The 13,028-nt window shown below is 45.3% G+C and overlaps 1 protein-coding gene across 4 annotated transcripts in view; it reads right to left on the bottom strand.

Moving 5' to 3' along the window:
• Nucleotides 1–848: 848 nt before the first annotated feature.
• Nucleotides 849–13,028, bottom strand: part of IBA57 (iron-sulfur cluster assembly factor IBA57) — a 33,248-nt gene continuing 21,068 nt past the window's right edge. For 2 of the 4 annotated variants that reach the window (XM_030935336.1, XM_030935338.1), the window contains exon 4: nucleotides 849–1,189. In XM_030935336.1, coding sequence (XP_030791196.1) covers nucleotides 1,122–1,189 — 68 coding nt within the window. In that variant the 3' untranslated portion in view covers nucleotides 849–1,121. Of the gene's footprint in view, nucleotides 1,190–6,461; nucleotides 6,544–8,828; nucleotides 8,919–13,028 lie in introns of all 4 variants that reach the window. The other 2 variants (XR_004058670.1, XM_030935337.1) reach the window with 2 other exon arrangements.

The following is a 13,028-nucleotide window of genomic DNA, read 5'->3' as shown; positions in this document are numbered from 1 at the left end:
TTTTAAAAAAAAACAAGGCAGACTGATTCAGCATGTAAACGTTTCTTGTCCAAAACAAAATTAAATGACTCTGATGATCTGGAATTCCCATCTTTGTGCATTTAACTGCTCATCTTTCCCTCACCCAACCTTAAGCACCACGTGGGTACAGGTAACAAAGTACAGACCTCCTGAATCATTTCTTCTCACCAAAACAGCAATTAAAACAGAAGCTTTAAAAATGTTCAATCACAACATTAAGTGCAACATGCTTAAAATTATGTTAACATGATTCATGTTAGTGACCATCATTAAAACTGATTTCGAATTCTGAAAGATGCTTTAAACCACCTGCTGGTGAGGACTGGGATACTATTGGTTGACTTCTAAAAATTCTCTCATGGGTCCTTACTGTTTTCTCAATGTTCAAGATGAATTCAGTTGCAATTATCAACTCGGGTGAAAATCAAAAAATAACCAAACAATTTGATAAAGGGTTTCATGAACCAAAGCCTGTATAAGAATTTTTTTTAATGTAAAGTAAGTGCAGGAATTTTAATAATCTATTCCACATCCACTGAAATAAATGCCAAAAAATGCATATAAAAATTGGCCCACAGTATTTGCCAAATCTTTGAAAAGGCTGTGCAAAGTCTTTTTGCCATGTCCAAGGAAAATGAATCTCTGGGAACCCTTGTCTCAGTGTCAGCAGCATGGTTCTCAGCCTTCTCTCTCCCTGTCATAATTTAAAATTAGAGCCTGTAGAACCTGGTGGTCACATGGAACACAGTGATTCCTCCTGCCCCCAACAGCTGCCATGTCTCCCTGGAAATGCTAAGATTAGGACAGCACAGATTCCTAGAGTAAAATTAAGGGCCACAATTAACTGGGTGACTTAATTTGGCAACTTGCAATTCCATCATGGTTAGAGAGTGGCTCTTCTCACTGTCATGACTGCTACAGAGTGACTCAGGGCCACTGCTCACTCTGATCTTTCTGAAGAACTTCAAGATCCCAATTCATGTTCATTCTCCTGGATACCAGGTTCTGAGGGTCAGTTCATGCAACATCTCGTCATTGTCTTCTTGTCCCACTGCTGTGCTGGGGGACGCTCTGGACAGAGTCATTTGTAGGGCACACCACTAAGCTGTCCAGGGCTTCCATGTGGCCACTGCTAGCTCTTCAACAGCCAGCGCCAGGGCTAGCCCATCTAGAAGAGTCAAGAGAACAGGGCCATTAAGGAAAATGTGCAGAGAAAACGGTCCCAGCAAGAAACAGTCTCTACTCTCTAAGCATTGACTCTTGAATGTGCTAAGAACCTACACAGGAAGCTGTTCTTTATTTCTTCTAAAAAGAAATAAAACTGGAGTACTACTTCACATTTATCATGGGTTGACTGGTGTCCTCCCAAAAAGGTATGTTGAATTCCTCATTCCCAGAACCTGTGGATGGGACAGGGAGCTATGCAGATGCAGTCAAGTTAAGATGCTGTTCTCAGGGTGGGCCCTAATCCAACCACTGGTGTCCTCACGAGAAGGAGAAATTTAGTCCCAGAGACAGACATACACAGAGATGAGACAATGAAGAGACACACAGGAAGAGAGTGGCCATGTGAAGACAGAGGCAGAGACTGGAGGGATGTGGTCACAAGCCTAGGGGCACCTGGAGCCACTGAGAGTCAGAAGAGGCAAGGAAGGATCGTCTCCTGGAACCTCTGGAGGAACAATGACCCTTGCCACACCTTGATTTGGGACCTCTATGGAAGAATAAAGTCTATTGCTTTAAGTCATTCAATTTGTGGTTATTTATTACAACAGACCTAGGAAATAAATACAATGCCATACACAAAACTCAAGCTGATTAAACATGGAGTTGCCATATAATCCATCATTTCTACTGCTTGATAAATACCCAAGAGAATTGAAACATATGTCCACACAAAAATTTATACATGCTTGCTTGTCCACAGCAGCATGATTTACAATAGTCAAAAGATGAAAACAACCCAAATGTCTGTCAACAGACAAATGGATAAACAAGATATGGTAGATTCATGCAATGGAATATTAGTCAGCCACAGATGGGAATGAACTATTGATCCATGCTACAAAATGGATGAACCTTGAAAACATGATGCTCAGTGAAAGAAGCCAGACACAAAAGGCTATATGTATGGTTCCATTTATATGAAATATCCAGAATATGTAAATCCGTAAAAACAGAAAGTAGACTGATGGTTGTCAGGGTCTGTGGGGGGAGTAGGAGATTTTTTAAAATTAAGCTGAGATAAATTTTAAAACTCTACTGAAAAAAAAAGTAAAACAAACACTTTTAGAATACAATTGAGAACATTTTCAAGAAAGTATTTCTTCAAGACACACCAAAAAAGCACACATCCCAAATAAGGAAAAAAAATAAATTTAATTACATTAAAATGTAAAATGACTATCCAACAAAAGATATCAAAAACAAATGTTGAAAAAGATGTCTGCTACACAGGTGACTTACAGAAATTCTTACCCATGCACTATGATACAGATACAAGAATATTCAAGGCCAGGCACAGTGGCTCATGCCTGTAATCCCAGCACTTTGGGAGTCTGAGGCAGGAGGATTGCATAAGGCCAGGAGTTCCAGACCACCCTGGGCAACATGGGGAGACTCTTTGTCTCTACAAAATAAGGTTTTTAAAAACAGAATATTCAAGACAGCTGATGGTGGCAAAAAAAAAAACAAACTGGCAACAAACTCAATCACCAAGGGAAGAATCAAATGAATCACAGGACAGGTCTGTCAAAGGTGGGGGCAATCACAGAAAAAAATGCAGTGGACCCTCATGCACTGATCGGGGATGACACCTGTATTAGTCCGGATTCTCCAGAGAAACAGAAACAACAGGAGACGGATATAAGTGTCTCTCACTGGTTCTGTATGAACCAGTAAGATACATGATACATGAGATGGATGGATGGATAGATATGATAAATAGATGATTGACAGGTAGGTACAGAAGACTGATAGATGGATCTAGATAGATTGGATACATGGATGGAGATGGATGACTGATAGATATTGATAGATAGATGACAGACTGATAGACTGAGTGATTATAAGGAACTGGCTCACATGACTATGGAGGCTGAGAAGTCCTAAGATCTGCAGTCAGCAGGCTGAAGACCCAGGCAGCCCACAGTACCATTCTAGCCCAAAAGTCAGCAGGCTCAAGACCCACGAAGAGCCAATGTCTCAGTTTGTGTCCAAAGGCAGGAAAAGACCAATCAATGCCCCAGCTCAAAACATTCAGGCAGGAGGAGTTCCATCTTACTCAGCCTTTCTGTTCTATTCAGGTTTTCAACTGATTAGACGAGGCCCACCCAACTCTGAAAAACCAATCTGCTTTACCCAGTCACTGACTCAAATGCTAATTTATTCCAGAAACATCCTCACAGATACACCCGAAATGATGTATGACCAAATGTTTGGGCACCCTGTGGCCCAGTGAAGCTGACACGTAAAATTCACCATCATGACAACTGTACCCAACATGGAAAGGCAAGCTGCAGAACATCGAGGGTGCAACCCCAGCTAAGATGGGAAAAGGGCCACTTGAAGGTGGTGTGTGTGGATATAAGTGTATGAGTAGAGACATCTGTGTCTGCACACACAGAGGCATTTGGAAGTGAGCACAGACTGCTGACCATGGTGACCTTCAAGAATATGGAAAATGGACAGGCTTTTTACTCCATGTGCTTCTGTACTGTTGTTTTATTCAACAAATACACATCCCATTTGCAGTTAAAAAATAACAGGTCCCAGCTGAGTTGAGGACAGGAGCAGCCTCAAACACTTACTGAGCAGCAGGCCTAGGATTCAGGCATCCCCCTTCATCCTGAACTTTTCAGCCTGGCTCCTGAATCCTACTTTAAAACAAAATCTTAAACAGAGCCCAAGTAAAAGGAGCTGATCAGAACAGCAGAGCTGTGGTTCTCAAAGTGTGATCCCAGCAGCTTGTGGGTCCCTGGGGCCCTCTTATGACTCTGGAGGTCCCAGTGGTTTCCATGGTGATGTTGAGGTATTGTTTGCCTTTGTCATTCTCACTCCATCATGAGTGTGGGGTTGTCTCAAGGATGCAGGACTCCAGTTCAGAGGATCAAAGCTAGGTGTTAAAGAGATTTGCCCTCATGATCCAAACACCTCCTACCAGGCCCCGCCTCCAACACTGGGGACTACATTTCAATGTAAGATTTAGTGGGAACACAGATCCAAACTGTATCAAATTTATAAAAGTAAATTTGAAAACAGGTGATATGGACAAGTTCCTCAAAAAACATAATCATCATTTCAATTCATACTTCCCAAAACTAATAAACTTCAACAACCATTTGTGATTTAAAAAAAAAAAATTCTTAGCAAACTAGGATTTCCAGTTACAACAACTTTCTCAACCTCAAAAAGAGGACCTACCAAGAAATGTCAACAACCACCAGACCAAGTGGTAAAACAATGATGAACTTTCCTTTAAGATCAAGAGCTGAGTGAGGCACCAGCACCCCCATTTAACCTGACCCATCAGAGAAAGGAATGGGAAAAAAACTAAACATTTACAGATTACCAGAAACAAACAAAACTGTCATTAATTTAAGATCAGATGATTGTCTAAAGTAAAAGCCCGAAGCTACCTATATAGAAAATAATTACTAAGAACATTTAAAGTTTAGCAAATTTACTTCTAAACATCAGTAACAAAAAATTAGATAAATGTAATTTTGCAAGGATGCCTTTTGCCACATATTAAAATTATTTTAAATAAATACATTTAACAAAAGATATATAAGGACTTCAGAAAAATTATACAAACTTTGTAGAATTAAAGTAGGCATAAATAAGCAGAGAGATATGCACTGTTTTTAGACTTGAAAACTCAGTAACACAAAGATGTCAGTTCTCCCCAACTTGACCTACACATTTAATGCAATGCTGACCAAAATGCTATTGTATGTGTGCATGAGTATGTGTGTAAACAGACTGTAAAAAATCTGACTCTAAAATTCACAGATAAGTCAAGATGTTATTTGAAGAAGACCTTAGCTTGTGACAGCATTATGCCAGTTACTAAGAACGATCCTCATGGTACAGTAATTAAGACATCATGGTATCAGCACAAAAGTAGACAGACAGGGTGGAGCAGAATGAGAAGTCCAGAAACAAACTCACACAGGTGAACGCATGGAATCTGAACAAAGTGGCACCCTGGATCAGTGGGGAAAGATGAACTTTCAGTGAATGGTGTTAGGGCAGCTAGTTATGTCAACCAGAAAACCACATCACACCATACAGGGACACCAACCCCAAGTAGATCAAAAATCTACAGAAGAGGCCGGGCGCGGTGGCTCAAGCCTGTAATCCCAGCACTTTGGGAGGCCGAGACGGGCGGATCACGAGGTCAGGAGATCGAGACCATCCTGGCTAACACGGTGAAACCCCGTCTCTACTAAAAGTACAAAAAACTAGCCGGGCGTGGTGGCGGGCGCCTGTAGTCCCAGCTACTCGGGAGGCTGAGGCAGGAGAATGGCGGGAACCCGGGAGATGGAGCTTGCAGTGAGCCGAGATTGCGCCACTGCACTCCAGCCTGGGCAACAGAGCGAGACTCCGTCTCAAAAAAAAAAAAAAAAAAAAAAAAAAAAAAAAAAATCTACAGAAGAAAGGTCCAGGCCAGGCACCGTGGCTCACACCTAGAATCCCAGCTCTCTGGGAGGCTAAGGCAGGCAGATTGCTTGTGCCCCAGAGTTCAAGACCAACCTAGACAACATGGTGAACCCCCGTCTCTACAAAAGCTACAAAAATTAGCCAGGCATGGTGGTGCAATGCCTGTGGTCCCACCTACTTGGGTGGCTGAGGTGGGAGAATTGCTTGAGCCCAGGAATTTAAGGCTGCAGTGAGCCATAATCACGCCACTGCACTCCAACCTGGGTGACAGAGCGATACCCTCTCATTCATTCATTCATTAATAGAAAGGTATAACTACAGAAGTCTTAGAAGTTAGTATCATGAGATCAGGGCGGGGAAGGAATTTTTAGGCAAGGCACAAAAAGCACAAACCTTTAGAAAAATAAATAAAAGTTCACTGCATTGGAATTAAAAACTCCTGTCCCAAAAGACACCATTAAAGAAAGTGAAAGACAAGCCTCACACTGACAGAAAATACAGGCAATACATAGAATTGACAAGGATACACAGATAATGCCTACAAAATCAGCAAGACGGACAAGGGACTTGGAAAGGCCTGCGACAGGAAAGGAATAGGTGTGGCCAATACACAGAGGGGGCTCAACCCATTCCCAGTCGGGACATTAAATCCAAGAAAAGCCTCTGCTGACGCGTCCACCTGGCACCCGGGCCGCAGGCCATGTGTCCACAGGCCATGTGCCCGCAGGCCGTGTGCCCGCAGGCTGTGTGTCCGCAGGAGGAATGCAAACCCTCACCTCTTGGAATCCCCTCGCAGTGGGACAGCCCACCCAGGCTCAGCCAGCCCTCCATTCTCTGCAGCAGAATGCTTACTGGGGCCTGCAGGGAAAAAAAGCGTCATTTTCCTCCACTAAGGACAGTTTCTGAACAGTACCCCTGCCCTGACCCACAGTGGAGACTGCAGACCCAGCACCCTATGGGCCCCCACCCGGGGGTCCTTCCTGGGCTGGTTGGATTTGGCCTCAAGTACGTTGCGACGCTGTGAGGAGGGCCAGTTGCAACACTGTCAGTGACTACTTGAAAACAGAATGAACTGTCTGTCCACCCAGGTGATGTGAGCAGCACTTCTCACAATGGACACGAGGTGGAAGCAGCCCAGGCATCAGATGAATGGATAAACAAAATGACACGCAATCTGATCTCAAAACGGGCAAACGACTCAAATAAACACTTCTTCAGAGAAAACACACAACCAACCAAAAAGTACATGGGAAGGTGCTCAACATAATAACTAGAGAAATGCAAATCAAACCACAATGAGAAATTACCTTGTACCAGGCCGGGCACAGTGGCTCACGCCTGTTAATACCAACACTTTGGGAGGCTGAGGCAGGTGAGCTCGAGCTCAGAAGTTTGAGACCAGCCTGGCCACATGGTGAAACCCTGTCTCTACTAAAAATACAAAAATTAGCCAGGCATGGTGGTGCACGCCTGTAATCCCAGATAGTCGGGAGGCTGAGGCAGGAACCTGGGAGGCAGAGGTTGCACTCCAGCCTGGGCGATAAGTGTGAGACCCAGGCTCAAAGAGTAATAATAATAAAATAAAATAAAATAAAATAAAAGAGAAATTACCTCATATCCATTAGGATGTCCAGCATCCAAAAGCAGAAAATAACAAGTGTTGGCAAGGATGTGGAGAAACGGGAATGCTTGTACACTGTTGCTGGGAATGTAAAATGCTGCAGCTATCATGAAAAACAGGATGGAGGTTCCTCAAAACTCCATAATCCAGCCATTCCACTTCTGGATAGATATCCAGAGGAATTTCATTTTATTTTTGTAGTGATGGGGGTCTTACTATGCTGCCTGGGCTGGTCTCAAACTCCTGGCCTCAAGTGGTCTGCCCATCTCAGCCTCCCAAAGCATTGGGATTACACGTGTGAGCCAACATGCCCAGCCTTGCCCAGAAGAATGGAAAGCAGGGTCTTGAAGAGATATTTACACACCCATGTTTACAGCACCACTATTCACAGTAACCAAAGGTGGAAATAACCCACGTGTTTACCCACAGATGAATGGATAAACACAATCCGGGCCATCCACATGATGGAATACTTGAAAAGGAAGGAGATGGTGACACAGGCTATAACAACAACATGCTGAATGAAATGCAGCAGACACAAAAGGACAAATCCCATGTGATTCCACTCATAAGAGGCCCCTGGAGTCGTCACAGTCACGGGGCAGAAGAGAGAATGGTGGTTCCAGGGGCTGAGGAGGGTATGGGGAGTTGGCGTTTGATGGGAACAGTTTCAGGCTGGGAAGACAAAGGAGGTCTAGAGATGGGTGGTGGCTGCACAACCACGTGAATGTACTGAATACCACTGAATGAGACATTTAAACATGGTTTAAAAGGGTACTTTTTGTGTGTATTTCACCATAATTTTTAAAATAAAAATTTTTTAAATTCATTTCTCATATTTCATCAATTCTGAGAACCCTTCTTCTTGCATTCCAGCCAGGCACATGGGACACGCCTCTGTTCAATGCCACCCCATGGTCACCATTGGACACAGAGGGCTCCGTTCTCAAGGGCACTTGGGTGTCGCCACCCAGAGGCCACCTCAAGTGACCCCAAGTGAGCTGAGACCACAAAGCTGGGCTCTGACTTGCAGGGACTCGTCGAGAGAACATGGCTGCTCCCTGGTGACCACAGCCTCAGAAATGCAGCCAAATGCCTGGGACTCATGTCCGGGACTCATGCCCAGGAAGCCCATCCTGTTGTATCACAGCAAAATGAACCAGAGAAGCCACTGGTTCAGAAGACGCTGCTCTGAGATTTCTCAGAAGGGTCAGGGGAGGAAGATCAGGGTTCACATTAAATTAATTCTCCCAGCTGTAACTGTTGGTCCTCTGCTGGACCATGGCCATGCCTGTTATTGTCCCTGATCTGAATGCTGGGTGATCATGCCCACACTGCCTGGGCCCCACAGGTTGGCTCTCCCAATGCAGAAATAATAAGCAGGGCCATGAGGCATGAGGACCAACTCTGGGGCACGTGGCCAGGACATAGGCCACAGGGATCCAGAGGACGTCCTGAGAGTTGTTGAAGCCCTGTGGCACTCTAGTTCAGCCACGGCCACACAGCCCCAGTCTTTTCTTACCTAAAGACCAAAATATGGTCACAGAGGGGCTCTGTTGGCAAGGACCCCATAGGGATGCTGCCTATCTGGTAGCACTTCAAGAATCGGAGCCTAAAAGAAAAGGAAGACCGTGTCATGAATCTTGGGATTCCACCGGGGCCACACGGGAGCCACGAGGGGCCATGACTATCGCCCATTTCACAGAATAAGCCAGTGCTCCCCAAAAGGATCTACACACTTAATTCAATTCCTATCACAATTCCAGCAAGGGTTTTCATGGATATAGACAAGCTACTTCTAGAACTTATATGGAAAGGCACAGGCACAGCAGTTGCTAAAACTATTTATTTTTTTGTTTCTAGGTTTTTTGTTTGTTTGTTTTTCCTGAGGCAGGGTCTCACTCTGTCACCCAGGCTGGAGTGTAGTGGCGCAATCTTGGCTCACTGCAGCCTTGACCTCCCAGGCTCAAGCGATTCTCCCACCTCAGCCTCCTAAGAAGCTGGGACTACAGGTGTTTGCCACCATGCCAGGCGAATTTTTATTGTTTTTGTTGTATTCTTTTTGTAGAGATGGGGTCTCACTATGTTGGCCAGGCTGCTCTTGAACTCCTGGGCTCAAGCAATCTACCTGCCTCAGCCTCCCAAAATGCTGGGGTTACAGGCGTGAGCCACCACCACCCCCAGCAGCTAAAATCATTTTGAAAGAAAAGAAGGAAGTGGGAGGAATTGCTGTACCTGCTGGTGAGTCTTTCTACCGTACACAGCCACAGAAACAGGGCAGTGTGGCATCCACTGAGGGACTGACACACACATCAATGGGACAGAATAGAGGCCAGAAAAAGCTCCCTCAAATATGCAAGACTGATTCCTTTCTGTAAAGGTGCAGCTCCAATGCAGTGGAGAATGGCAGCCCTTTCAACAAATGGTGCCAGAGCAACTAAACAGTCACAAAAGGGAAAAAGTGAACCTCAGCCTAAACCTTGCACCTTATACAAAAATTATCTCCACATGAAGCATGGCCAACAGCAAACAATCTGAAAAAGAAATCAAGAAAACAATCCCATGGATAATAACAGCTACAAAGAACATAACATACCTAGGAACTGATTTTACCAAAGTGAAAGATCTATACAAGGAAAACTATAAAACACTGACGAAAGAAACTGAAGGGGATACCAAATAATGGGAAGATATTCCCTGATGATGGATTGGAAGAATTAATATTGTTAAAATGGCAGTACTAGCCCAAACAATTTACAGATTCGATGCAATCCCTATCAAAATACCAATGACATTCTGCCTACCCCCAGCTGGGCATCCAACCGCTATCCATACCTCCAGTGCCCTCATACGCCCCATCCCTGTCTCCACCTCAAACACTCCACCCACCACACACCCTGTCCCCCCCACACACCCTGTCCCCCCCACACACACCCCATCCCCCACACACACACCCCATCCCCCACACACACCCCGTCCCCACCATACACAACCCATCCCCACCACACACCCCATCCCACCACACCCCGTCCCCACCACACACACCCCGTCCCCACCACACTCACCCCATCCCCACCACACACGCCCCGTCCCCACCACACTCATCCTGTCCCGACCACACACAGTCCCCACTACACCCCGTCTCCACCACAAACACCCTGTCCCCACCACACACCCTGTCCCCACCACACACACCCTGTCCCCACCGCACACAGTCCCCACCACACACACCCTGTCCCCACCACACAAATCCCGTCCAGCTTTCCTGCTTCATTTTTCACCATAGAGCCTGTAGCAATAAAATATACCGTGTATTTTATTTTCATTGGCTGTAAGCATTCAATACACGGTTGAATGAATGAAGAAATGAATCAATCAATGAAAGATGGACCAGAGCTCAGCCATCTCCCAGTTTTTCCTCAGCAGGATCCCCTGCTATTATTGTCCCTGAGAACTTCTCACTGTGAGAGAGTCTGACATAAAACAAAATGTATTAAGTAATCCTTCATTTCTCCCACAAATGCCAGTGTGCACAAACTAAGCTAGCATCATTGCCAGGGAAATGAAAGACGGGGACACTGGAGATGGCCAGGTGCCCACAGCCCAGTCACAGTCCTAGCTTGGGCTCCCTGCCCCAGGGTTGGCACATGGAGCACTGCCCTGGGTCTCCACAGCCCATAGCCAGACAGACCCTTCTCCTCACTTTTCCCAAATCAAGGCGTTCACCCAAGATGTTCAAAACTTAAACACTAAATCTCTAAATGGAAACTAAGAAGACCTACAGCACCAAGTGCTGTCGAGGACGCAGGACGACAGAAACCTGGCACATTTCTGGTGGGAATGTAAATGCTGCACTCATTCTGGGAAAATGTCTGGCAGTTCCTAGCAACACTGAGCTTTCCTGCCCTGTGGCCCAGAGTTCCACCCCAGGGGTTTACCAGAAAGACCGGAAAATGTATGTACACACAATCTGTGCAAGTATGGAGATGCAGAGACCCCTGAATGAGAACAGGCAAACACTCCTTATTCCCAGATTGCTAAAGCAAGGGAATCAGCCACCATCACTCATATTGGGTGGAGATGCCCAGGCTGGCAGAGGAGTGGGAGAGCTTCCAGATGAGACAGAAACAGCTCCAGGTGAGGTCTGATGGAGTCTGTGGCCTGGGGAGCTGGAGGCAGCTCACAGGAGTGGGCCTCCCATGGGATTGGTAAAGGAAGTGTCTGCCTCCATTTGTGCTGCTACAAGAGAATACCTGAGGCTGACTCATTTATAAGGAACAGAAGTTTATTGGCTCACAGTTCTGGAGATCGGAAAGTCCAAGGTTCAGGAGCTGGCAGACTTGGGAATTCTGCCTCCAAGATGGTGCTTTGAACACTGGAGGGCAAGAGAGACACAAGTGGGCTAAACTCACCCTTTCATAACATTAACTCCACCCTTGAGAGTGGAGCCCTCACAGGCCAATCACCTCTTACAGGCCTCATCTCTTAACACTGTTAGAATGGCAATTCAATTTCAACATGAAGTTGGCACAGTGCCTCATGCCCCAATCCCAGCTACTTGCGGACAGGAGTTGAAGACCAGCATTTAAAAACAAAAAATTTTAAAAATTAGCATGCCCCTGTGGTCCCAGCTACTCAGGAGGTGGAGGTGGGAAGATCACCTGAGCCCAGAAATTCAAGACCAGCCTGGGCAATGTAGTGAGACCCCCATTTCTACAAAAAGTTAAAAAAAGAAAAGAAAAGAAAAAAAAAATTAGTCGAGTGTGATGACTCACACCTGTAGTTCCTGCTACTCACGAGGCTGAGGCAGGAGGATCACCTGAGCCCAGGAGGTTGAGGCTATAGTGAGCTGTGTTTATGCCACTCCACTTCAGCCTGGGCAAGAGTGAGACCCTGTCTCAAAAAAAAAAAAAAACTCCCAACTACAATTGTGAGTTTGTTCGTTTCTCCTTGAAGGACTGGCTTTTAAATTCCATGGTCTTCCCTCTATAGTTTGGAAGATACATTTCCATTCTTTTAGAGATTATCTGAAAACTTTGATAAGCCTAGTAACAGATGCTTAAGTCAGTGTCCATGCCCTCCTTCTGACCAGTAGAAGGACTATAAAACACTGTAGGTTTGCGCACCTCTCTCCCAACTCACATGTGGCATCTTTTTTATAAACTCCAAAAGTAGGTATTCTAAGTAGAAGCTTCTAGATGTGGTGTTTTAGACATGCCCACAAATCTACCCTCCTGCCTATTCATTCCTTCTTCCATCACCAGCTTCCCCACAGGATCCCTTGCCAGAAGCCCAAACATGCCTTAGATGCTTTAGGCTCTGCTGGCAGCAAACTCAGGAGCGAGGGTGGTTTCCTGGTATGAAAATGCCTTTAGTTCTCTTTTTTTTTTCTTTTTTGAGACAGAGTCTCATTCTATTGCCCAGACTGGAGTGCAATGGCACAATCTTGGCTCACTGCAACCTCTGCCTCCTGGGTTCAAGCGATTCTCCTGCCTCAGCCTCCCGAGTAGCTGGGATTACAGGCATATGCCACCATGCCCAGCTAATTTTTGTGTTTTTAGTAGAGACAGGGTTTCACCATGTTGGTCAGGCTGGTCTTGAACTCCAGACCTCAGGTGATCCACCTGCCTCAGTCTCCCAAAGTGCTGGGAATACAGACACAAGCCACTGTGCCTGGCCCCTCATTCTTTTTTTTTTTTTTTTTTTTTTTTTTTTTTTTTTT

Source organism: Rhinopithecus roxellana, chromosome 8, assembly GCF_007565055.1.
Source record: "Rhinopithecus roxellana isolate Shanxi Qingling chromosome 8, ASM756505v1, whole genome shotgun sequence".
NCBI classification, from domain to species: domain Eukaryota; kingdom Metazoa; phylum Chordata; class Mammalia; order Primates; family Cercopithecidae; genus Rhinopithecus; species Rhinopithecus roxellana.
Note: the sequence above shows the minus strand (reverse complement) of the source record. Positions and strands in the feature narration are given on the sequence as shown.